Source organism: Canis aureus, chromosome 29, assembly GCF_053574225.1.
Source record: "Canis aureus isolate CA01 chromosome 29, VMU_Caureus_v.1.0, whole genome shotgun sequence".
In the NCBI taxonomy this organism is placed as follows: domain Eukaryota; kingdom Metazoa; phylum Chordata; class Mammalia; order Carnivora; family Canidae; genus Canis; species Canis aureus.
The window spans coordinates 32,523,264-32,549,571 of NC_135639.1; the positions used below are offsets into that span (position 1 = coordinate 32,523,264).

General features: G+C 45.9%; 1 protein-coding gene across 3 annotated transcripts in view; it reads left to right on the top strand.

The window, feature by feature from the left end:
- The first annotated feature begins 308 nt into the window (after positions 1 to 308).
- The window catches only part of PDLIM1 (PDZ and LIM domain 1), a 46,780-nt gene continuing 20,780 nt past the window's right edge, over positions 309 to 26,308 (top strand). Inside the window, exons 1-4 of one of the 3 annotated variants that reach the window (XM_077878314.1) lie at positions 309 to 496; positions 17,010 to 17,161; positions 19,392 to 19,476; positions 23,696 to 23,895. In XM_077878314.1, coding sequence (XP_077734440.1) covers positions 401 to 496; positions 17,010 to 17,161; positions 19,392 to 19,476; positions 23,696 to 23,895 — 533 coding nt within the window. In that variant the 5' untranslated portion in view covers positions 309 to 400. Of the gene's footprint in view, positions 497 to 824; positions 966 to 8,140; positions 8,233 to 17,009; positions 17,162 to 19,391; positions 19,477 to 23,695; positions 23,896 to 26,308 lie in introns of those variants that run through there. The other 2 variants (XM_077878316.1, XM_077878315.1) reach the window with 2 other exon arrangements.

Genomic DNA, 26,308 nt, shown 5'->3' on the forward strand with positions numbered 1-26,308 from the left:
TGAAAATGCACTGGCCTCAGGGGGTCGCGCTGGCACGGCACTTCCCGGCTCCCTCCGGAGAGCGCCGAGCCGGGCCGGCGGGCTGTCCCCTAGCACCCGCGGCGGCGGCGGGGAGGGGAGCGGAGGGGCGGCCGGGGGGGCGCCTGGGGCCGGGCCGCGGCGAACCCAGGACCCCCCACCCCACCCCGCCCCGCCCCGCCCCGCCCCGGGCGCGCCCGCTGCGGGAGGGCGGGAGGGCGGGCGGGGCGGTCGAGGCGGAGCCGCCCCCGCCCCCGCGCTCCCTCCTCCCGCCCGCCCGCCCAGGCTCCCCGGGCCCGCGCCGCGCGCTCCTGGTCCGACCGCTGCCGGGGAGCCCAGCGCCGCGCGTCCTGCCGCGTCGGTTCCCGCGGGTCGCCGCGCCATGGCCACCCAGCAGATCGTGCTCCAGGGCCCGGGGCCGTGGGGCTTCCGCCTCGTGGGGGGCAAAGACTTCGAACAACCCCTGGCCGTTTCCCGGGTAAGGGCGAGCGGGGCGCGCAGGGCGCGGGGCGCACCGGGCTGGGCGGCGGCGCGCGGGGGCGGCGGGGAGGCCGGGCGGAGGCGGCGGCGGCGGCGGCGCGCGTCCAGGTGCGCCTCGGCCCGAGCCCGCTCCCCGCTCCCCGCTCCCCGCTCCCCGCCGCTGCGCTCGTTGGTTCGCCCCGGAAGCGCGGCCCGGGCTGTGGACGCGCCTCGTCAGCCGCGGGGCAGGAGGGTCCCCGCAGACCCCGCGCCCCCCTACCCGCCGCGCTTCTCCGCGAGTCGCCCGGTGGCGCGGGGCGGACTGGAAGCGGCTGGACAGCCCCGAAGCGGGTGGAGTGGGCGGGAAGGGGCCCGGGGCAGGTGGTGAATTCCCGAAACCACTGGTAAACGCTTAGCTCGCTCTGTGGCCAGATCTCACCTCCCTCATAGGTTTTGCGGAAAAGCCCAGATTTTTGAGACCAGCTCAGGTAAGCGCTCGGGCATTCCCTTCCTCCCGGGGAGGTGGCCGCCGCGTTCTGCCCGGCGTTCCCGGGTCGCAAGCGGAGAGCCGCCTTTCCCCGGAATACTGCGTGGGGAGGGGCTCCTACCCTGCCGCCCGAGGGGACCAGGGGACGGGTACCTGAAAACTTTTTTGGCCGGGCCCCCTTGCTTTGGGAGGGCCCAGGTTCCATCTGAGACCACCAGGCCCATTACCCCCTCCATAAAGCAGAAACCCCAGGGAGACTCAGACTCAGGGTTTGGAGGCCCAGGCTTTGGTCACCTGGGCTGGACTAACTGTGCTGTCCAGGTGGGGTTGCCCTAATCACTGCCTGCGCCTACAAAGTGGCCAATAAATACTTTCCGACCTAAAGAAGAAGGACAGCAAAAAGCATTCTGTGGTGTTCACGCCCTGCCTAGAAGCCTCCTGTTCCATTCTTGGGGCCATCTGCTTGGTGAAGCTGACCCTAAACTTGCCTCCTCCGCTATCTGAACATCTCTTTATTCTTAGTAGGGAGGATGGAGTGGGAAGGGGAAGATCCCTGTGGGGTTTTGTTTTGTTTTCCTTTTTGTTTTTTTTGCTTGAATCCCTGCCTCCAGTAGCTGAAGGAATATGGTGGGGGGTGCAGGAGGCAAAGACTTGGCTTCCCTGCCAGCCACAGTCCTGGCCACATTTCCTTCCAAGTGGGTCTAGCCCAGTAAGCAGGTCTTCTCTGACCATCCCATCCCCTAAGGGGCAGATGCCTGGGTTCTTAGGCCGTATTCCGCATCTCTTCCACCTGCTGTCCTGAGGAGACTTCTTTGATAATCCTTGCAGGTACATGCTGTCTGCTCAGCCACCAGGCAAATTACTCAAGCGTAGATACTGTGCCTTCCCCTTATCTAGACCCACCCCCTGCCCCCCAAGCCTGGCATAGAGCTGAACCTGGCAGTCCCCAGTAAACGCTGGCAGGCTTATTAATAAGTGTTGTCCAGGGAAGGCACATTTAAACTTGCTTACCTCATAGTCCATTTGTCCTTGCTCTTTGTGTCTATAATTAACCTGTCAGCCCTTTCCACTTCTGAATTTATATAGGACACGAAACCCTTTTTTAAGAGGTGGAGGATAGATTGCCAATCTGTTAAAAGGGCAGTTACCGCCTATCTTTTTAAGTGCTTTAAAAAGTCAGTGCGAGTGGCACTGTGCAATGGCGTGGAAAGCACAGCACTGAATTCATTGGTTTGTACCTTCATGTATTTCTTCATTTCTTTATGAGCACATGTTTAATGAGCATATACTGTGCAAAGCCAGGGGAGGGGTCCCCAGATATGAGAGGACACAGCTCCATTTTCAAGGTGTTCATGGGGAAGTGAGGGAAGCTAATCTTTATAATGCCCTTGGCAGTTGCTTTAATTAAAAAGTGAAAGTGACTCAGTGGAGGTGACACTCGTGCTCAAGGTAATTCACTTGTTTTTTCATCTCATTATTTCCACACGGAAGGAATGTGTGCCTCCTCACCTCTTGGGGACAGGAACGTTGTCATAGAGGGGCCTGTGGTGGTCGTCGGGATCTGATGGTGGTCTGCTTTCTGCTGCTTACTTGAGCCGTAGCTGGATGTGAGCATTCTACTAGCTGAGGCTTCCCCCCGCCCTAGGTCTCTGAAATGGGGATGACCCCAACCACTGGCTGTGAGTTAAACAAGATGAAAGTGCGTTGTTGTTGTTGTTGTTGTTGTTGTTTGATGAAAGTGCTTTGGAAGCAACGGACAGGAGTGAGGAGGTGTGAGCAGTGACAAAGAGGTACACACACCTTTTGGTTGGTAGGTGTGCTACACTTATCATTGTGGGCAGATACACTTTGTTAGTATGGTATTATGTGTGTAGCCTGTGAGTCTCCACACCAAAGCAAATGCTAAAATTAGGGGAGGAAAGGAGTGCCTTTCATTTAGGTAACAATGTTTGCTTTCTCTTGCATGAATTATTCTGGTTCTGGCTCCAATCTTCTGTTAAACTGCTAAAGCTCCTGAATGTAACTGTAATCTTGTGTGTACTTGAGATTGTTTTCTTTTTCTTTTTTGAAATAAAAAAGTCATAAAATATAGCTGCATGGCAAACACTTGTAAATACCTGTATAATCTTCCACCCAGATCAAGAAATAGAACGTTGCCAGCACCCCAATAAGAAATAGAACAAGCACACCAGACATAATCCGATCCTGACTTACGGTAACCAACTTTCTTGTTTTTCTTTATAGTTTTACCACCTAAATATGCATCCTGAACACCATAGCTTAATTTTGACCTGTTTCTGAGCAGAATCCTATGGAGCATATGCTGTGTTTGTGAGAAGAGCTGCTTTCACTCATTGTTTTCATGTGTGCTATTGTGATAAGCTTAAAATTTCGATCCAGGTTTTCAACTTTAAATGGACATGAGCCAACTTTCTTCCTTTTCCCAGTTTTTCACTTGGAGCCCCTACCTTGGATTCCCTGATGATCTAGCCACACATTGTTTCTGTCCCCTGAGATTTTTTTTCTGTCGCTTCTTGCTCCAGATCTACAGTTGTCCATCTCCTTGAGGTTGTGTGTGGGTTTTTTTTTTTTTTTTCCCCATATCAATTTCTTATTTCCTCTAGTTGCTTTCAAGGGAAGCCTTCAGAGAATCCACACCCAGGCCAAAATTGGTGCTCAGTTTATGTTGACTGTTTTTCTCTCTCGGCAACTGACAAAAGACAGGAAGGGGTGGGGCCAGAGATAAGGGGGTGCTCTTCGAGGGAGGAGCTGTCATTTGCCTCTTGAGTAAGCCTTTGCTAAGAGCAGTGTGGTTTTATGGGGGAATGCCTTACCCTTTGTTCTGGCATCCTAAGGGAAGCTCAATAATGGACACTTTGTAGCCAGAGGGTCTTTTCAGATTTTTAAGAGTGTTATTTTCATACTCAAGTAGACTTATGTCCTAAAGGTGGAAAGAGCGGGGCTTGTGTGTCAAATTGTGAAAGGCAAGACACGTCCATAAAGGCGGATTATGTATTAATAGCCCTTGCCCTGCACTTTTTCACCTGGGAAATATTAGCTGCTCCCGCTGATTGTGGTTGATCTATGAACAGAGGAGGAAGAGGGTCAATCAAAGGGAATAGCCCTTAAGTGCTTCCAAAGAATTTTTTTTTTTTTTCAGTAATCTCTATGCCAAATGTAGTGGGTGCCCCTGGAATAGCACTTAAGTGAATACTTGAGCCTGCTGGCATGACATCCACCAAGCTGTGTTGGGACTTTGTGGACAAATACTCTCCTCTTACCCAACCTCCCAGATGTCAGGGTTTGTCTTTGAGGAGAGGGGAGAAAAATGGCTCTCCGGTATTATAGCAAGGCAGATGACCAAGAGGAGATTATCACCTAACTGCTGAGGTCACACTCTCCTCAGCTGATCAGGACTTGGGAGAGCACCGAACAGTTACTCTTGCGCACGGGGCAGGCTGGGACTGGCTTCCAAGTTGTGCTCATTGCCTACACCATCTCCTTACTCCTGGAGAGGAAAAGAGGGGAAGCTCGGTGCCCATAGGTTAGGAAATTTGCTTGAATTTACATAATTTTTCATTGACTGAACTACTTCCTTATAAAGGAAAGGGTAGAAATTGATTAAAAATGAGCAAAAGCAGCTATGTCAGAAAATTATTTTTTTTTAAAGATTTTTATTTATTTATTCATGAGACACACACAGAGAGAGAGAGGCAGAGACACAGGCAGAGGGAGAAGCAGGCTCCACGCAGGGAGCCCGACATGGGACTCGATCCCGGGACTCCAGGATCACACCCTGGGCCGAAGGCAGGCGCTAAACCGCTGAGCCACACAGGGATCCCCAGAAAATTAATTTTTAAAGGATGATTTGACTTCGGTGTGTCTCAGAGGAAAGCCTGGGGAAGCTGCCAGAACATCTGTATGGTGCCTGGTAACGTGTCCAGGGCCAGGAGTCAAGCTGAGCTCCAGTCCAGTCCTAAGCACCACACCGGGTGACCCTGGGCAAGTTGCACACCTTCTTTAGGGGTCAGTTCTCTGTAAAGATAAAATAATAAACAAGCCCACTGGTTTTTACCCTTTGCATATGCGGGCTGATTCTTGTTAAAAAAATGTTCCAGCATATGGCATTGGTTGTGCCTTCAACTATTAAGAAGTTGATTAAGAAAACGTATTATGAATTCAGGAATGTTTTCAGATGGATTTACCTTACGTTACTCATCTGTGAATATCCGTGTTAAGATGACTCTTGTATTATGGGTGCCTGGGTGGCTCAGTCGGTTAAGTGTCTGCTTAGGCTCAGGTCATGATCCCAGGGTCCTGGGATTGAGTCCTGCATTGAGCTCCTTGCTCAGTGGGAGTCTGCTTCTGACACTCCCCCTCCTAGTGCTCACTCTCTCTGTCAAATAAGCAAAATCTTAAGAAAAAAAAAAAAAAAAGATTCTCATGTTAATCACAAGAGTCTTGATTTATACTTGATTGTGTGAGAAATATTTTTTGACCAGCTTGTGATAATGACCATAGTTAAAATGGTCATAGTTAAAATATAGGACTTTTTATATGCCAGGCACTGTTCTGTGTGCTCAGTATATTCCCTTAGTGATCTTTACACATATCTTATGAAGCAGATATAATTATTAAGATACCCATTTTGCAGATGAGGAAACTGAAGGATGCAAGTGTTCAGTACTAGGCCTGCTTCATACAGTAGTAAGTGATGGAGCTGGAATTGGCTGACTGGTCTGGCTTCAAAACCCATGGCTTTAATCTCTATTTCATAATCTTTCTTTCTTTCTTTCTTTCTTTCTTTCTTTCTTTCTTTCTTTCTTTCTTTCTTTCCTTTCTTTCTTTCTTTCTTTCTTTTCTTTCTTTCTTTCCTTTCTTTCTTTCCTTTCTTTCTTTCCTTTCTTTCCTTTCTTTCCTTTCTTTCCTTTCTTTTCTTTCTTTCTCTTTCTTTCTTTATTAAGATTTTACTCATTTATTCATGAGAGACAGAGGCCGAGACACAGGGGGACAAGCAGGTTCCTCACAGGGAGCCTGATGCGGGACTCGATCCCAGACTCCGGGATCATGCCCTGAGCCAAAGGCAGATGGTTAACCGCTGAGCCACCCAGGTTATCCCCGTAATAACCATTTTATTAGCGGCTAACATTTCTTGAATGCTCTCCCTGTGCTATGTGTGCACTCGCATTGTCTTCTGTGCTCCTCACAACCCATGACTCAGATACACAGGGCAATCAGTAAATTGCCAAGCTGGGATTTGAAGTGAGACAGACTGGATCCCAGGCCAGCTTTAACCACTATATTCTGCCTCTTGACAACCCATAACTGTTGGTATTTCATTGGTGATATCTTGGCACACAGCTCTGCTCCAAGAAGTGCTAATGATGGTGCAGGTATAATATGAGAGGTAGAGAGGACTCTCTTGGGCTCCTCACCCCAGAGCCTGCTGTACCCATGAGGGTTAGCCGTGGTGGCCTTCCACCTGCTTTGTGGCCTCAGTCCTGGGGCTCCTGGAGCTCAGAGCATCTCAGAGAGTACCTCTGCTCCCCAATCCCCTGAAAAGCCAGAAGCCATTGCCTCACCTGCGAGAATTGACAGTCCAGCTGTGGGATTCCATGCCCACGTGGACAGTGGAGAACAGAAGTGCAGAGGATTGGAAGGATTAGAGAGAAGGCTGCCAGGGTGGGTAAGAGGGGATTTGGGGACAATTTTTGTGTCAAATGAAGATGACTAGGGATAGACAGATCCAGCCTGCCCAGCCAGTGGGCCTGGAAAGTTTCAGCCAAGCCAAAGTCAGAATGAAATATACCATGAACCCCTAAGGGAAAAGAAGGTAATTTCTGTATGGCACTTAGCACCCTGTGTGATTGTTGATATTGTTGTTAGCCTTATCGTGGGTGAGCTGGAACACTCCTCTGTACTGAGGCCTGCAGTGTACTTTCATGGGTGTTGTACACCGCCTTCTTGGTAAATGCGATAAACATTAAAAATGATTTCCTGAAGAACTCTAGTCTTGAAGGAGCCCGCGTACTTGACCATGGACTCAGGACCTAGTTCTTACAGATATAACTGCTCATATACCACATGAGATGATAAGGACATAGATATGACGTATAGAAGATAAAGATGTCTGAAAGGTAATCAGATGGATCAAATTCAGATGGTGCTACAATGATTTATATCCATTTCTTTTTTAAACAAATTATAAAGGATACTCATGCTCCTAAAGCTGAACATACCCATGTCCTAGGACCAACAATTCTGCTAAATACTCCATAGAAATGTGTCCACATGGGCACCAAAAGACATGGCAAGAATTTCCAAACCAGCACTATTCACAGTAGCCCCAAACTCAAATAATTTCAGTGTCTAACAACAGTAGAAGGGAAAAATAAATGGTAGTATAGTTATAGGGTATAAGACACCAACAGCAATTGCAGGAATTGCAACCATGCACAATGTCATGAATGAGACAGACACTGTGTTGAAAGAGGTCAAACATAAAAGGGTACATATTATGTGATTCCACTTGTATAAAATGAAACTGGCAAAATTAACCCATGTGTTAGAAGTCAGGGTCAGAGGTTAGTGAAGGGAAGAAAGCAGGAGGGGGCTTCGGAAGTTCAGTTTTTTTGCTTTTTTTTTTTTTTTCTTAAGATTTTATGTATTTATTCATGAGAGACACACAGAGGCAGAGACACAGGGAGAGGGAGAAGCAGGTTCCTGTGGGGAGCCTGATGCGGGACTTGATTCCAGGACCCTGAGGTCATGACCTGAGCTGAAGACAGACACCCAACTGACTGAACCACCCAGGCGCCCCTGTTTTGTACTTTCTGCCTTATTTTTACTGAAGCAAATCAAGAGTTAAAGATCTCTTGATGTCTTGGAGAAATGCAATCTCAGAATCAGCTTGCTCCGGGTTCAGATACTGTCTTGTCCATTTCTTAGCTCTGTGTTAGCACCCTCCCTTGTAGGGTGGGGATAATAGTACTTGTTTTCAAAGGCTGTGGTGAGGACTAAGATGACGTATACGGAGAGCCTAGTGCTGTGGCTAACATCTAGAAGGCATCAGGATACAGTGGTATTATTAAAAAAAAACACCAGTGGCGATCTGTGCATTGAGTGCTTATTACATGCCAGACACTGTTCTAAATTCTTGACACCTATGATGTCACTTAATCCTCCCAACAACCTAATGAGGTTGATTCTAATTATGAATTTCATTTGATAAATGAAGAAACTGAAGTATAGAGTGCAACTTGCCCAAGGTTATGTGTTTGGTCAATGGTTGGGCTTTGGGTTATGGGTGCTAATTATTGGAGCAATTTAAAAACATGGGGTGGGGCACCTGGCTGACTTAGTTGGTAGAGCATGTGACTCGTGATCTCAGGGTTGTGAGTTTGAGCCCTATGTTGGGTATAGAGATTACTTAAAAATCTTAATAAATAAAAAACACATGGGTTCATAAGGGCTTGTTTTAGAGATTTGGTGATTTCTTGACAAATTAGGGTGTTCCATTTTTTTTAAAGTCATTTTTAATTATATTCCTACCTAAGAAATGATGTTTGATCTTTCAGACTAGGACAGCAGTCACTCTCAACTGCCACCATTCCTTAGTGTGAGTAGCTTCCTTTTACAGTGAGCTTCAGCAGGACTAAGGCACAGCTCATCTACAGGCACCTGATCCCTACTCTGTTACCCCGTTTTTTTTGTTAATTAAATGGTTATAGAGTAACCAAGACTGTTTTGAAACATTCTTGGGGATTTTCAGGGGAACTTGTATAAACTTATACAGCTTCTGTGGCTATAATGTAGCTTCAAAGTCGTGCCATAGCCTGGGCCCACAAACAAATTGAGCCAGAAGTCTGACTCAGGAGAGTTCAAATTCCATATCTAAATGGCATACTGCAGGGTTGGGTGCTATGCTGTTGGCCAGCTCAGAATCTTTTAAATTTCTAAAAGAAATTTAGAAATTTATCTTCTACTTTGATACAGTCATTAAATCAATGGAGGTTGACCCTAAAGACACATGGCACTGAGATTGAATTTGAATTCCAATTTTCCTTATACCAGTCTTGTTTTATATAATGGTGAATTGTAGCAGTATTTATACTATTGCACCTAAGAGGAATTTAAGGTGATTTACAACACGTATTTACAATATTTCAACACAAAAACACACATAATAATATTTTTTAAAAGTTGGAACATAATAAAGGAAAGAAATGTGCCAGGACCTTTAAATCAGGTGGTTTCTGTAATTGCATGTTGAGCTGTTAGGTTCTAACCAAGGCAAAATAGCAACCATGTTGAGTGATTCAACATCTGGAATGAAATTGCTTTTTACACTTTGCAGTTTCTTTTTTTTTTTTTTTTAATTTTATTTATTTATTCATGAGAGACACAGAGAGAGAGGCAGAGACACAGGCAGAGGGAGAAGCAGGCCCCATGCAGGGACCCTGACGTGGGACTCGATCCAAGGTCTCTAGGATCACGCCCTGGACTGAAGGCAGAGCTAAACCACTGAGCCACTGGGGCTGCCCTACTTTGCAGTTTCTATATCACCTTCAAGGATATTGATCATATATATACACATGTGCATATATATATACACACACATGTATATGTATGGGGCCATATACATACAACATATATATGTATATATAGGGGGCATATACACATAATATACATATATATTCATATATATATATGTCAGCCCCTATCATATTGTTCACACACACACACACACACACACATACACACATATATATATATATACTTTTTTTTTTTACTCTATTTTAGTAAGATACAGAAATACTATTCTAATGTTTCTTTCAAGGGCCTTCTACATCACTTAATAGGAGTGTAAGCCCTTGAGGTTGTTTCTGGAGGAGCTAAGATTTTAGAGTCTAAGTATTTTTATCTTACAACTTCATTCAGGGAGAGAGCTTCAGGGTAGTCACCATCCTTCTGAATGTTTCCAAACCTGGAGAGCTTCAGCATTTTCTGGGAAGCTTTACAAAATAGATAGGTTCCTGGCATCTGTGTAGAACCTCTTCAGCAGATTTGAGGTGGGATGGAGAGATCTATTTATATTTTTAAAAACTCCAGGGGATCTGATGACTGACCCGCTTGGGAACAGTTGCTTCATCCTTGCAAATATCAGAGTTCTCCTGAATTACTGGTGAGTTGGGTCCATTTCTAGCTTGAAGTGTAGAGGCCAATTCCAAGGGGGCAAGGTTAACAGTGTCCTGTGAACATTCAGGAAGTTGCCCTATATTCCTGTCCACGGGTAAAAACCTGAATAGAGATAATTTTTCCCTTAGGGAAAAAAGGCTCTGCACAAAACTGTTTAAACTATTTGACAAATAGTTGGCTAAAATCCCCTCTCTGTCAAAAGGGCCTATAATTCAGTTTATCATCCAGACTGGAAGATTGGTAAAAGTGAAATGGGGTGCCTTTCATAATGAAGCTGGGAAAATAGGTTAGTGTCCTGGGCATACCAGGATATCTCATGGTCCTAGTTATAAAACATTTCTCCATTTAATTTTGCTTTACATAATTTTAAAACTAAGCCAGTGGTCACAGGGACATTTGCATGAAGGGGTCAGAAAGCAATACAAATGAGTTTTGGCTGGAGGGTGAGGTCATAAGAAAATTAAATTAATAGCTGCAGGAGTGGTTAGCGGTTTCTGTAATTGCACACTACATCCAGCTGTGAATTTTCTGATGATCAATGCCAACTGGTACAACGTTCCCGTTCCCGTACTGTCAGGGGCAGTACAATGTGGTGGGGACTGTGCTAAATGAAGAGCCTATGCCTTACCTAAGAGGGCAGAGGCTCCTCAGCCTGTGCTGATTATTTGGGTGCAGAATTGCCTGATTTTTCACAAGAAGCTGAGAACGTAAGGGTTTCAGTGAAATTTACCAATGTAAATATTGGCAAGTTTTCCATTGTTTGTCAAAGTACAATCTTGCAGAGTCCTTACAGCCTCATCCCTTCTCTCCCTTTACTTCCTGTGTTTTATCCACACAGGGCACACTATTCCCCACATCCTCTAGTGCCTTTACACGGTTTTAAGCAACACCTTCTCTTGGGAGTCTTCCCTGATTCTATCTTTAGGTTCCCACAGCCTCTTGCTTTTGCCATCACAGCACTTACCAGCCATGGTACATGCCTGTCTCCCCTAGGAGATTGTGCACACCTTGATGGTAGGCACCATCCTTTTCAGGCCTTTGTTTCAGTGCCTTGTGTGGTTCCCAGAATCTATAAACAGTAGCTTGTGTTTCTAGAGCTTGACATTGTACTCTGCCTGAATCATTTCATGTAATCCTCCTAACAGCCTTCCGATGCCAGGACTGTTATCACTCCTGTTTCCTAGATGAGAAGAGGTGAAACATCCTGCCCAGGGACACTTAGCTCACAACTGGCAGAGACAGGACTCGAACCCTGGCCGTCTGTCTCCAGAAGCCACATCTTTTTTAAAATAATTTTTTAAAATGTTTATTTATTCATAAGAGACACCGAGAGAGAGAGGCAGAGACACAGGCAGAGGGAGAAGCGGGCTCCATGCGGGGAGCCCGACGTGGGACTCAATCCCAGGACTCTAGGATCAAACCCCGGGCTGCAGGTGGCGCTAAACTGCTGAGCCACCCAGGCTGCCCCAGAAGCCACATCTTAATCAACAAGCTACATTCTCTTTCAGAATGTACTTAAGGAATGGCTGGTGAATGAAAGAACAAGAAAGAGAAAATGAGGAAGAACAAGAAGGAACAGAGGAGGGATAAAATAGAAACCTGCCGTTATCACAGAGGAGCAAGAGTATCGGTTCACTTATGGCCAGAGGGTATGCAGTACATTCAGTTCTGCAGTACAGGGTGGTTGTCCAGGTTGGCCACTGAGCAAAGTGTCTGCCTTGGGGGCCTGGAAGGGCGAGAGAGACCTGAGTCAATTCTGCAGAAAATGGCAGGTTGTTCGTTAGTGGAAATTATCATGCCTAAACCCATTTTTTCTCACGCAGCAAGAGTTATGTTGTATGGTCTCTGGGGAATAGAGCCAAACGAGAGAGTTTTCAAGGATGTTCATTGATCTAATGGATCTATTTCTTTGGAGGGACATCCAGAACTGAAGCTGGCTCCATTATGAGCTGGTTCTAATGGCACTTGACGGTCGGGAGGACATTAAACCAGACAGTGTGGGATCCTGGGTTAAGTGGATGGAGCCCCCCAGCTGTGTAGCCTCATGCAGAGGGCTTTAACCTCTGCTGCTTCACTGCCTCATCTGTAATGATACAGGCCCTCGCCAGCACCGTGTGAGGAGTGGTAAGTGAAGCCTCGCCTTTAAATACTTAAACTGTGCCTGGCACGTAAGAAGCACTTTGTAACTGACAGCCGTGATTATGATTGATTATGATTATAACAGTTATATGTCATGAGGCTCAGAGCCCACTGTTCAGGATAGGGACTAACCAGTGTTGGAGAACCAGGGCTCTTCTCTTTCTTAGAGACCCTTCCAGGGTTGTGTTCTGATTTGGGTATTTTAGTAGGGTGGGGTTACTGGGCCCCGCCCTGTAGAGGCCAGTTGAGATGATTGTCCTGCTATGCGGAGACACCTAGCCAGCGGCAGGGGGTTGTGACGCCAGTTCCTCCAGTGGAAGGCCACAGCAGAGGAGACAGAGGTGTGGCTTTAAATTTGGATTTCTCTTTGGCTCTGTCAGTTAGATTGGGAGCATCTGCTTGGTAAACAGAAAGGGAAAGGGATTTGGAATGAGGGCATGTGGTTTCAAGTTCAGGCTCAAGTCTTTAGCTGTGAGCACTTGAACCAGTCACAGCTTCTCTGAATCTGTTTCCTTATCTGTGAAGTTATCTTATATGTTGGTGGTAAGGTCATCAAAATGAGATTGTATGGAAAAGAGCTTTAGGATTGTTTAAATTCATTTTTCCCCCAATAGTAGATGGCTCAGAGAATGTGAACTTCATCTGTTTCTGTGTCATTCCATTTGAGTCCCAGCTGATGATATTGTCTTGTAACTTTCTGAGACTAACTTTGACTTCCCATCCTTTTGTCAAAGAAAGAAAGGAAGGAAGGAAGGAAGGAAGGAAGGAAGGAAGGAAGGAAGGAAGGAAGAAAAAGAAAAGGAAGGAAGAAAGAAAAGAAAGAAAGAAAGAAAAAATGAGACCAAAAAATGGGATGGCCAGGCTTCGGTTACTCCAGCTTGGGACTCTTAAGGCTGGTTCTAGCTTGTCTAGGACATGTCAGGATGATGTACTTAACAGAATTGCGTCTCACACAAGACAGTTTGAATCAATGCTGGAAATTTCAGAGTTCTTAGCAGCTGAGCATATGAAAGGAAAAGAAACTTCTATTTTTATTTTCTCAAGCTTTTCCCTCCCCCACTACCCTTGTCTCATCATTTTAGTTTTGTGGGTGGTCACCTTCCAGGATAGTGATGTTGAGGGAAATGATTATTTGATTCCTTTTGAAATAGTCATTCCTGAAAGAGTATAATGAAGCAGCATGATAATATATTTAACAACACTAGATATTTTAGATTCAGTCATTCATTGGACAAATATTTATTGAGCATCTACTATCGATAACACAGTGCAAAGGGCAAAGTCCTGCCCTCCCACACCGTACTGTTTAGTAAATGGGCCCTGAGACATTAAATAAATAAACCCACAAAATAGATTTGTAAACATAATGTGACAAGTGTCATGAAGAAGAACAGTGTGTTAAAAGGAAGGCGAGGATCTACCTTGGATTGGAGGTCAGGAAAGGCCTGAGAATGGTCATTTACATGTGACCTGGAGGAAGAGTCAAGGTTAATGAGGCAGAAGTTATAGTAGGTGCTAAGACCCTGCAGTGGGAAAGAACTAAGGAGGGCTATAGCTAGAGCTTTGTTAGAAGATGGGGAGGATGGTGGCATGAGGAAGGTGAGGAAGGAAGCATGGGCTTGTTAATGATTTTGGATTTTATCCTAAGGGGACTTTTTAATGCTATTAGATTTCATACTAATCGATTTCACACTATTAGATTTCATGATAGATGGATTCCATCAGGCTGCTGTCTCCGGAGACAGAATTTGCCAACAGAATTATTAAAGTCCCAGAGTAATGCTTCAAGGTCTTTTTAAAATTTTATTTACTTATATTTTATTTTATTATTATTTTTTTAAATAATTTTTTTAATTTTTATTTATTTATGATAGGCACACAGTGAGAGAGAGAGAGGCAGAGACATAGGCAGAGGGAGAAGCAGGCTCCATGCACCGGGAGCCCGACGTGGGATTTGATCCCGGGTCTCCAGGATCGCGCCCTGGGCCAAAGGCAGGCGCTAAACCGCTGCGCCACCCAGGGATCCCTATATTTTATTTTTTAAGTAAAGCTCTACGCCCAACATGGGGCTTGAACTCATGACCTTGAGATCAGGGCTTGCATGCTCTACCAACTGAGCCAGCCAGGTGCCCCATCTAGGACCATTTTTAAAACAAGAGGGTATATATGGTTCTTGATTTTTAAAAAAGTGAAATAAACATGAAGTTGCACCAGATCAGTCTTCTCAGGAAGAGGGGCAGAAAATGAATTTGTTTTCAGGTTCATCCAGGGACCGACTCTGCCATATGGACTTGGGGAGAGCAGCCTGCCCTTGCCTAGATAGAAGAGCTTTTCCCCGTGGCTGGATGAGAAGAATGTCTGAACCTTGGATCAGGGGCTCTTGCTTTTTGTTTATATATTGTGTATTTTAAAGATTTTATTTTTTATTTTATTTTTAAGATTTTATTTATTTGAGGGAAAGAGAGCACAGGGAGGGAAGGGGCAGAGGGGGAGGGAAAAGCAGACTCCCTGCTGAACATGGAGTCAGACACAAGGCTGGATCCCACGACCCTGGGATCATGACCTGAGCTGAAGGCAGACGCTTAACCAACTGAGCCACCCCAGCGCCTCTTTAAAGATTTCATTTTTAAGTAATCTCTACACCCAACGTGGGGCTTGAACTCACAGCCCTGAGATTAAGAGTCACATGTTCCACCAGCTGAGCCAGCCAGGCACCCCAAGGGCTTTTTGCAAAGACAGATCTCTGGTAAACAGATGATGGGAAAGCCAGAAAGGGAGGTTAGGAGGTCAAGATCTCTGCTCTGGCTTCCACATCCTGCTACATTCCAGAAGAATTTTGCCTGATAAAGTCATAGCATATGTGAACCGGAAGAGACCCCCAAGTATCAAGCCATCCACCCTTTACTTTATGGGGTCAAGGAGCTGGTGGTGGGGGAAGGGGGTATGGACCATGACAGCAGCATCACAGCAGCTGCCTCAGAAGGGGCCAGTCCCTGGAGATACCACAGCGCAAAGGGCAGACAAATTTTCAGATTCACAAGGGCTGATTAGAAACCATGGCTGCTGAAAACTGCATCAGATATGGAGGCCTAGGGTGTAAACCTTGTGTTCTAGTTTGGTGCCTCAGGGGGCTTCTTACTCATGGTTCAGCCTTGTGGAGACACTCAGGTGTTCACAAGATCTTCCACAGTTGACTCCAGAGTGGAGGTGGGGGTGGGGTGGGGATAGGCATTGGGTGGGGATGTGGGGGTGTAGGGGCGGGGACTAGGACCCTGTGAGTGCTGGGGGTCTGTATGTGTGTGTTGCCACCATTCTGCACCTGGAGTTCTTGCAGTGCCATCAAGGAAGGTCTTTTTTTTTTTTTTTTTTAAGTTTTTTTTTTTTTTAGATTTTATTTATTCATGAGAGACAGAGAGGCAGAGACATAGGCAGAGGAAGAAGCAGGCTCCCCATGAGGATCCCTATGCAAGACTCGATCCCAGGATCATGCCCTGAGCTAAAGGCACAGATGCTCAACCCCTGAGCCACCCAGGCATCCCAAGGAAGGTCTTTTAATATCAAAGTCATGGACCAATACTGGGACAATAGTAGTATTTTTAGTATACCTTGGTTTAGAAAATACCTAGTCTCAAAATATTGCTCTGTGGTTAGTACTACTGCAGAATGAGTTTGTGCCTCATTCATTACAATATCCTCTGTAATTCACTTGAAAAATAGCTGCACATCTGTGTGTGAAGCATGATATTTATTCCATCCATGTGTCATGCTCAGCTGGCAGATGGATTTGATGGCTCACTGTAGTAATGGACTGGCTTTCCCCAAGCATTGGTAGCCCATAAATTTGGAATGGCTAGTTTGGAAGATTTGGCCTGCAGAAAACCAGCCACCTATAGGGGATGATCCTAGTCATAATCAACCTCTTGGGTGAGAGGAAATGGACCATATTACCACCTTTTAAAATATTCTTTATCGCTTTTTTTTTTTTAAGGAGGCTGCAGGCCCAGTGTGGAGGTCAACATGGGGCTTAAACTCATGACCGTGAGATCAAGAGTCAAAGGCTCAACTAACTGAGCCATCCAGGCATCCTTCTGTTCCTTTTTTTAATTACAAGAGTAATCCAAGATTATTGTAAAAAACAAAAACATTACAGAAATATATAACTGTGAACAGTTTGCAGTGTTCCAATTTTTTCTGTGCATAAATAATGTATTAAGATTTTTCTAGAAATAGGCTGTTGCTGTACATAATGTTCTCTATATGTATGTGTGTCTTTAATGTACTTGGTAACTTATTTTAAGGAAGCAGTGAAGTTCAGCCAGAAGAACTTTGGGTCTGGCTTCAGGGTTGGGTTCTGGCTCTGTAAATATACTAGTTGGATGGCTAGTAATACAGTGATGTACTAGTTGGATGATCCCAGGTACATCACAGATTTTTCTGAGCCTCAGTGTCCTAGTCTCTAATGTATGTGTCCTTTCTTAGAAGGTTGTCCTGAGGATCTGATGACAGGATATATAGACAGGGTATATGGGGCTCTGTGACCCATAATGATGTGGATGTAAAGGGTTGTTATTATTGAAACGTATGATTTCAGCCCTCTTGTTTTTCAAATGCTCTGATCCACATGAGCGAATACTTCACCCAGTAGTGACTTCCTCAGTGGTTTCCTTGGTGGCAAAGAGGCACTAACCTGCTCTTTCGTTTTTTCCAGGTCACTCCCGGAAGCAAGGCTGCGGCAGCTAACTTATGTATCGGAGATGTAATCACAGCCATCGATGGGGAAAATACCAGTGGTATGACACACCTGGAAGCTCAGAACAAAATCAAGGGCTGCACGGACAACATGACCCTCACAGTCACCAGGTGAGGCCCATGGAAGTGCTCAGCCACCCGCTGGAGGCTGTGTATGGGCAAGGTTGCCACCCCCAGTCCAGTGCCATGTGTGCCTCGGACAGGCTGGCAGGTCTGTAGGAGTGGAATTTCCTCAGGTTGCTCATTTTCCTCTCACATTTTCCCAGTGCTGCTTCTAGTTGGACCAAGAGTGGGTGTCGTTCTCTAGGAGCTCTGCATTTTCACTTGCTTCAACACAACCAGCCAAAGCTTTGGGGAAGTAAAATCAGTTAAGTATTGTTAGGTGAGGGATGTGTGGGTGGCTCAGCAGTTGAGTGTCTGCCTTTGGCGAAGGACGTGATCCCGGGATCCTGGGATCGAGTCTTGCATCGGGCTCCTTGCTTCTCCTTCTGCCTATGTCTTTGCCTCTCTCTCTCTGTGTGTCTTTCATGAATAAATGAATAAAATCTTTTTTAAAAAGTATTAGCTTAAATAAATGAAAATTTCTTCCTGGAAACCATTGGGAATCTCCTGAGGGTGCTGCCTATGCCACCCCACACCAAGCAGGGGTACCATGCCAAGAGGTTATAGTCGCAGAGAAAGATGTCAGCAACAGCTTACACAAAATGCTGCCTGTGAGCTTCTGTGTGCTACAGAGAGGGAGAGTTGGATGTTCTCAGGGGGTTGCCATGTGAGGAGAGGGCCCTGGGAATTGTGACGGGGTGAGGTCTTGGGAGGGGTCCTACACGGGCATGATTTCAGGAGAGCTTCGGTTTAACCCTTACTGGCTCCCTCTTTCCTGTTGAATCAAGTCCATACTCTTCATTCTGATCTTCTGTTAACCTGCTGTTTGGTTGTGGGTTTTTAAAAAAAGACTTTATTTATTTATTTAAGAGAAAGCCTGAGCAGGAGGAAGGGCAGAGAGAGAAGCAGATTCTCTGCTAAGGGGGAACCCAATGTGAGGTTTGATCCTAGGCCCCTGGGATCATGACCTGATGTGAAGGCAGATGCTCATCCAACTGAGCCATCTAAGAGTGCTGTTAACCTGCTGCTTAATGGCATTAACCTTAACTTCTACTGTTTGTTTTTTTTTTAAAGATTTGTTTTTATTTATTTATGATAGACATAGAGAGAGAAAAAGAGGCAGAGACAGGCAGAGGGAAAAGCAGGCTCCATGCAGGGAACCCGATGCGGCACTCGATCCCGGGACCCCAGGATCGTGCCCTGGGCCAAAGGCAGGTGCGAAACCGCTGAGCCACCCAGGGATCCCTGCTTCTACTGTTCTTCATTGTGAACATTTGCTCAGGTTATCTATGAAATAGGTTTTATCGCTTTTTCTACCTTGTGCCACAGGACTGACAGGGAGACCAAATGTAGGGGAGGAGGTCAGGATATTTTGTATACTTCAGAGCCCTGGTCCCATAGAAGGTGCACCTTTTTTTTTTTTTTTTTTTTTTTTAAAATAAGTAGGCTCTACACCCAACGTGGGACTTGAACTCATGACCCTGAGATCAAGAGTCACGTGCTCTACCTACTGAGCCAGCCAGTTGCCTTGCACCATTTTTTTCCTGTCCCCTCAAAAGCACATTTGTCCCTCATTCTCATCTCCCTTTCTACCTCAGTCCAAGTGCTTTCCAAGACATTCATTCATTCATTCTTTTTTTTTTTTCATTTGCCAGTGAATTCAACAGGTATATCTTGTATCGGTCCAGCACCGTGCTTGGCACTCTGACCATACAGGATAAATGTTCTTTTTCTCAGAGAGGAAAGAACTACACTATTGAAAGCCGGGACCAGACTAAGGTTGTTGCTGTGTGATCAGTACAAAAAAACCCTTTCCGGCTCAAGATGGGAGGCATTGCTTTTATTTGGGCCAGCGTGGTGACCTGTTATTCACAAATAAGTTGGTTATGTGGTATGGCTCAAGAACCCTGGGAGAGGTAGAGGAGAAGCTCGTTTCGTCCTGATAGAGGTGGGACGGCACGAGGCTGCCCAGGAGCAAGGCGGAGGGTAGTAAGAGCAGGTGAGCTGGGAGAGGTCCGGGCCACAGGGAAAGTCCTTGGGGGCTGGTGCGGGCAGCCGGGCAGCCGTCAGACGAGATGTCATCAGGTTGGTGCTTTGGAAAGACCTGCTGGGGGCGCGTGGAGGGGGGGCGGCCGAGTGCTGGTTTGGAGGCGGGGGTCAGGCAAGAGGGCACATTTTCTTGACTTCAGGATATGTTATTTAACATGGATGAAACAAGCACGTTGTCAATCTGTCACAGATCTGAACAAAAAATCTGGTCTCCCCTGGTGACAGAGGAAGGGAAACGTCATCCGTACAAGATGAATTTGGCCTCGGAACCCCAAGTAAGTACTCGATCGCCCGCCCAGCCTGCCGTCTCCCCTTTGACACGGCTTAGCGCGCTCCCATGTCTCCTGCCCTGAAGGCCTGGGCGAGGCTGAGGCCCGGAGAGCCCCCCGCTGACGCCGCAGGGACCTGGCTCCGGTTCCCTCCCTTCTTCCCGTAAGGAGCGGGAGGATGGCGCTGGAAAGCCCCAGGGCAGTGACGCCTGAGTGTAGGAAGTGATACAGGAAGTGGGCCGAAGCCTTCCTGCGCCGAACAGGGTGGCAGGACAGCAGTGAAATAAAGGAGCTGGCTCGGCTCCCGGTGGGCTTCAGCGACCTGCCCATCATACCAGGGAGAAGACCAGGGTAGGTCCTGAGGCCTGCCTCTCCTCCCTGGGCCCCACTCTCTGGTTGTCCTGAGCCTTCCAGTGGACTCTCTCCTCTTTGTAGAAGCGAGACCCTAAAATCACAAAATAAAGTGGCAGTTCAGACTGACAATGCGGTAGGCAGTCAGTGTACGGCTTGTCAGCCAGATAGAATTTCTGAGCAAAGTAGACTATCTGAAGATCCCGTATTTGTAAACAAATCTCAGTAGTTAGATCAAAAGTGATTTTCTTTCTTTCTTCCTTAATTGTATCTTCTACATTATCTACAACGAATGGGTATTCTTTTGAAGTAAGGGGGAAAGAAACTTCAGAATGTTTAGAACATTTTTGCAAAATTCCTCATGTCTGACCTGTCTCCCTTTTACAAAGTGTATCTTGGATACATGAATGAATTGTTAATGATAAGTCAATAAAGAGGAGAGCCTAGCTGACTCAGTCAGTGGAGCACTTGACTCTTGACCTCAGGGCTATGAGTTCAAGCCCCATGTTGGGTGTAGAGATTATTTAAAAACAAACAAAAAGTTAAAGTTAATAAATTGATAATGGCTTTTAAAAACTACTCTTAGGGTGGTTTGTGATTGTTATACATTTAACCCCATTTGAAGATTTGAATTTTAACTTTTTTTTCTAAATTTGGGATATGACTTTTTATGGTAAGTCAAGATAAAATAAAAAGATAACACATAGCTAGCTATCCTTTATACATGACGGAAACTTCTATGAAAATGAACTCATGGGTAGCCCGGGTGGCTCAGCAGTTTAGTGCCGCCTTCGGCCCAGGGCCTGATCCTGGAGACCCAGGATTGAGTCCCATGTCAGGCTCCCTGCATGGGGCCTGCTTCTCCCTCTGCCTGTCTCTCTGCCTTTCTTCTCTCTCTGTGTACCTCATGAATGAATAAGTAAAATTAAAAAAAAATGAACTCATGAAAAAAAAGAAAATGAAATCATGGAGTGTATTGTGTGAATAAATTGAGTAGTTGTCCAGTTTTCTCAAAGGTATCTGTTAAAATTTCTGAAATGTAGTTACACAAAATTTTTTTCAGTAATACATAAAAGTCATACTCAGGAAATCCTAAGAGTTATATTAAGGACCATTTTGCATCTGGCATTTCAAAACTGGCATAAACATGTTTTTCCGTATAGCTCTGTAAGGAAAGCTGATAGAATGGCACTCAGCCTATAAACCAGCAGTTGTACAAACTAATTTTATTTTTTTATTATTTTTTGAAAGTTTATTTATTTTATAATAAGGTCTACACCCAACGTGGGGCTCAAACTCACAACCCCGAGATCAAGAGTCACACACTTTTACAACTGAGCCAGCCAGGCATACCTCATGCAAACTGATTTTAAACATGTCACCATTAATTCCAATTTCCCAAGGAGTTCTTTCTTAGCTACTTCACTGAATTTACTGTAAATGTTAAGTTTTAATGTGTTATGTTCTCATACATTTTATAATACATAAGGAATGATTTTGTTTTAATTTGGTCTACCTAAAATCTTATCTTCGCTTAAATAAGGTAATACTTAATGTTTCAGTTAATACTTTTTATATGTCTTATGCTTGAGTTTTCATCATAAACATATAATCTGGTCCCTGTATTCATATTTTGAAAGGTATTTCCCTTCTTTAAAAAAAAAAGAATTTAAAAAATTCTTTACAAATACTTTAGCATCTAACTTGAGTATATTTTTCTTTTGATTCCAGTAATTCTTCATTCCTATGAAAAACTTCCCACTCTCCTTTTTCCAAAACCTTCCACTTCCAGTCATTCTAAAATAAAGGAATGAGTAAGAGCAGAGTTCATCTATAATTAAAAGATCTGTTAGTTCATGTAATGCCAACCACCACCCCAGCTTATCTGAGGTCAGAGTAGTTACACACCTAGTTTATATTTCCTCATTATTGAGTTTCCTTGGAGACTGATAAATACAAAGCCCAAACAATTACATCATCCTTCCCAAAGGCAGGCCCTGAATTAACCGCCTGACTTCTGGACAGACCAGTATTCACATGGGGTTAGAGATATTCCTTTTATGTACAAAACAGATACATTCTCAGAAGATTCTCTATAAAGTGAAAACTCAGAATTTCCAACCGGGATAATTTTCTGTTGACGTCCGTTCTAATTGAAAAGGTGTTTCTAGGGAGGGAGAAGGGACCCAACACTGGTTGAATGTCTGCTACGTGCCAGTCACTGTGCTTGGTATGCTAGTATGTCACACCAAGTCCTTATGGACAAGGTTTTATTTACTTCATTGTAAAGATGAGAAATGGGTTCAGAGAGCTAGAACTTGCCCAAAGCCAAACAGGAAGTGATGGGAAAATTGAGTGGAGACAGAAAAATAGGAATCTTCCTTGGAATCTTCCTTGGTGCTCAGCATCCTGCTCTGAGGAACTGCTGCAGAGAGAGAGAATAGAACTGCGACTATGGCTGTGTCTGTGTGTCTATCCCACGCTGCCCTGACGTGCATGCACCAAAGTCCCGAAGCCACCACCAATCTACAAATCCACCGCTGATCTACAAATCCCCTGCTGTTAATGACTATTCCTCAGGGGTTGTCATTCCGTAAAATTCACTTAACCATGCTTTGATTACTGCTGAAGTTACTCTCCTAACTAATTAGACCTCCCCCTTTATGAAGGATCTATGTGTACTTTGCTTTTGTCCAAGGTGGACAAAGTGAACTCAGCCTTCATTTCTACATTAAAACCTCACTGTTTCCAACTGGTTAAAAAGGAAGCCTATCTGACTAGTGAAAAAGAGATTGCAATCAAAATATTTTCTTGTGGTCTTTTATTTTAAATCAGTACATTGTGAAGTAGGCCATTACTTTTCATCATAGTGTTTTTAAGAAGGTACAAAAGACTTGAAGTTTTGGCAAAAAAGAGAGAGGGAAAAAAAAGGAAGAGCAACAGAAGACCAGAACTCTTTGGGGGCCAGTTGTTATGGGCCTCGGTGTTAAGAAAGAGAACAGGGTTCAGGAAAGTTCTGTATCGGGGAACACAGAAAACATGGTGCATGTTGAGTTTAATAGCTGCACCGTCCGTGTAGTCGGGTTGGTCCAGAATATTTGTGCGGAAAGCATCTTTCCAGTTGGATTGTCAGAAAAGCCATGATTTTTAAGAACAGGAATGTTAGTTTAAAAAGTGTGTGTGTAAGTGTTTGCAAAGAAGCTCTGGGCTGTTGTAGTGGCAGGAATTACCCAGGGCTCCTGGCAGCGCGGGGAGGGGTGGAGGGCACGGGCTCACGTTCAGGGAGGGGCCGGGTGCAAGGAGCTCCTGGACGTGCCCCTCTAACCGGTAGCTCCAGCCTCTAGCTCCAGCCTCTGCCTGCCCAGCCGAGCCGTGGCCTTCTCCTGCAAGCAACCACAGACCCTGAGCTCTTTCTACCCCTTCCTGCCAGAGCACCAAGCCACCTCTGTCATCTCAGCAGCTGCTTTGCCCGGTGGCCTCACAGGCTTCTTATCTTGCTTGTCTGACCCACTGGATCCTAGCTAATTTGTTTCCACATTTTATCGTTTCCTGCTCCACACTGACCCAAGCGACTGCCTGTTCTTCTCCTCCTTGTACCGTAATCCCTCTGGAATGTGCCCTGAAAGGGTGTATCAGCTCCAGCTTGAATCATGACAGCCCAAGGCACCTGGGGGTGTCGTGCCCAGGGGTGCCCAGCTGCAGATCAGGCCTGACTGGGCCCCAGGGAAAAAGGAGAAGCCGGAGCTGGTGTGCGACCCAGGGCCACTGTAGCTCATCAGAACACCTTTCTTTCTTTCTGCATTCAGCCTGCACTGTCCCTCGAGGGGTGTGCACCAAGCGCCTCCTTGATTTCTCTTCTGATCTCTGCCGACAGGAGGTCCTGCACATAGGAAGCGCCCACAACCGGAGTGCCATGCCCTTTACCGCCTCGCCGGCCTCCAGCTCTGCCCCCAGGGTCATCACAAACCAGTACAACAACCCAGCTGGCCTCTATTCCTCTGAAAACATATCCAACTTCAACAACGCCTTGGAGTCAAAGACAGCAGCCAGTGGGCAGGAGACAAATGGCAGAGCGTAAGTAGGCCCCTGAAATCCCCCACAGACCAGTCCTGGAAAAAGCTGTTCGCAGCAGGACCAGGTTTGTCCAGACAGATAGAGGGAGGTTGAGCCTCCAGTCCAGAGAGGAAAAAAAAAAAGTCTCCTTTAGTGCTGTTGTCTCTGCATTCATTTTCCTTATTTCTTTTATTTGTATTTTTTTTCATTTTCCTTATTTCTATAAAGGGGCAAATACCACTGCCTTGTAGGTCTGCTGTGAACGTAAGAAGTAATGTGTGAAAACACCTAGTACTGTGCCTGGCACGAACTAATCAGTTATTCACTGAGACCTGTGTTGTTCTTTTCTGGATTTCTCTGGTCATTACCATCTTCTCAGTGATCGTATTCCTTCTTTGACAGCCCTACTGATTTCTTGAAAATTCGTTAGTATTTATAGTTTGGGGCTTCTGCTTGTGTTCACCATCTGATCTAAGCAAGGGACAAGTACTTCATGATGCAGTTTTTGTGAACGAGTGTTTGCTTTCTTCTCCAGAGTGGCCCAGTGGAAACAATAGAAGAGAAGTTTGTGAGGATATAAATGTGTGTCAGTCGGAATGGGTTCTGATCTGGGGCAGAGGTGGGGTTGGGGGAGCTGCAGGTGGACAGGGTAGAGAGGTTTAAGGAAGTATCTTTCTCAGGGCTCGGGAGGCCTGTCCCCTCCTGTCACCAGCCATGTGGCCATAGTTGCCTCCGACTCTTTATCCGAAGTATCCTCTGGCTTCCCAGCAGAGAGGGCCCAGTGTCTGCTCCATCCCAGTCTCCACTCCATCCCAGTCTCTTTGGTTGGTTGTTTTTTGTTTGTTTGTTTGTTTTTATATTTTATTTATTCATGAGAGACACAGAGAGAGAGGCAAAGACATAGGTAGAGGTAGAAGCAGGCTCCCCGTGGGGAGCCGGATGCGGGACTCGGTCCTAGGTCCCCGGGATCACGCCCTGAGCCAAAGGGAGACGCTCAACCACTGAACCACCCAGGTGTCCTGGTTGGTTTGTTTTTTAAGTAGGCTCCACACCAAGCATGGAGCCCAGTGCGGGGCTTGAACCCACAACCCTGAGATCCAGACTTGAGCTGAGATGAAGAGTCAGGTACTTAACTGACTGAGCCACCCAGGCGCCCCTTCCCAGACTCTTTGAAAATGAACCCAGGAATACTGGGGATACCACAGCCCATAGCAAAGGATCTGGGCTTGAGGATGGAGAATAAATAGGAGGTGGGACCAGTTCTCTGTGAGTGAAAAGATGATGGACTAGGTCATGAGTTGCCCCCTCAGGTGCCCAAAGGTGAGAGGGAAGATAAGGACCTGAGGGCAGAGCTCAGAGTGCAGACAAGGGGGCACAGAGTGGCCTATAAGCAGCTGAACGTGCAACACGCCCAGAGTGGCTCCCGCAGCTCTGCTCAGTTAGTTTCTGCTGATTTAATTTCACTGAAACGGAAGCTAGAAAACCTTTTTTTTTTTTTTTTTTTAATCTAAGACCTCCTAATTTTTAAATGTAGGTGACAGATTTGTTGGAAAATACCATGTGGTCCAAACCTTGTCTGATCTCTGTTCAAGGTTACTGACATTGTAGTAAGCGAGGCAGAATGGCTTACCTTGCTTTTGGGTGCTTCTTCCCCCAAATTCTGATTTCCGCAGGGCCTTAGTGGCTTAAGATGATGATACCCTTCGAGGTGACGTAGTACTTGAGAGAGAGCATCATGCTGCCCCCCACCCTGGGCTTTCCATGAACATGACCTGAAGGGAAGCTTTCTCTTAGGCAGCTCCGTTGGGGAGTCAAATGGCCAAAACTCCAAGGGCTATGATCCCTGTTCTTTGCTGCTTTGGGGCCAGGGGAAGCTGAGAACATGACCCTCTTTTACTGTCCCGCAGTGGAATGTTCCATGATCTGGGTTTAATAACCCAGGAAATGACACATCCTTAATTGAAAGAGCTGCTATGCATTGGGAGAAATATGAAGCTGGGGCGTACTTTAGTCTGGCTTTGGTGGCTATTCCTTTCTTAATGTCTTCTTTCTTCTCTCATGCTCCCCACCTGCTCCCCCCTTCCAATCTGAAACAATTAAGTCTGAAACTGTCTGAGCACTTGCAAGCCTTTCCTGTAGCCCCTGTCCCCTCCTGTCATGGACTTTCTGGCTACAGCAGGCTCTGAGTCTTCTTGGTATCACGGCTTTCTTTCCAGATTTTCTCAGCACAGGGGGCCGAGCTTCTGCCTCATTCCAGACTCTGAGGATAAATCTAGAAACAGAATACCAGCAGCCCATGGCAGAGACAGAACCTGAAAGGGCCATGCTGCCCGTCGTGGGGCTCTGCTTACCAGCTCACTTTAGAGAGGCCACTGGTGTGTTCTCAGCAGAGAGAGACTCCTGCGCAGCCAGCAGCCCCTGGGTAGCTTGCTTG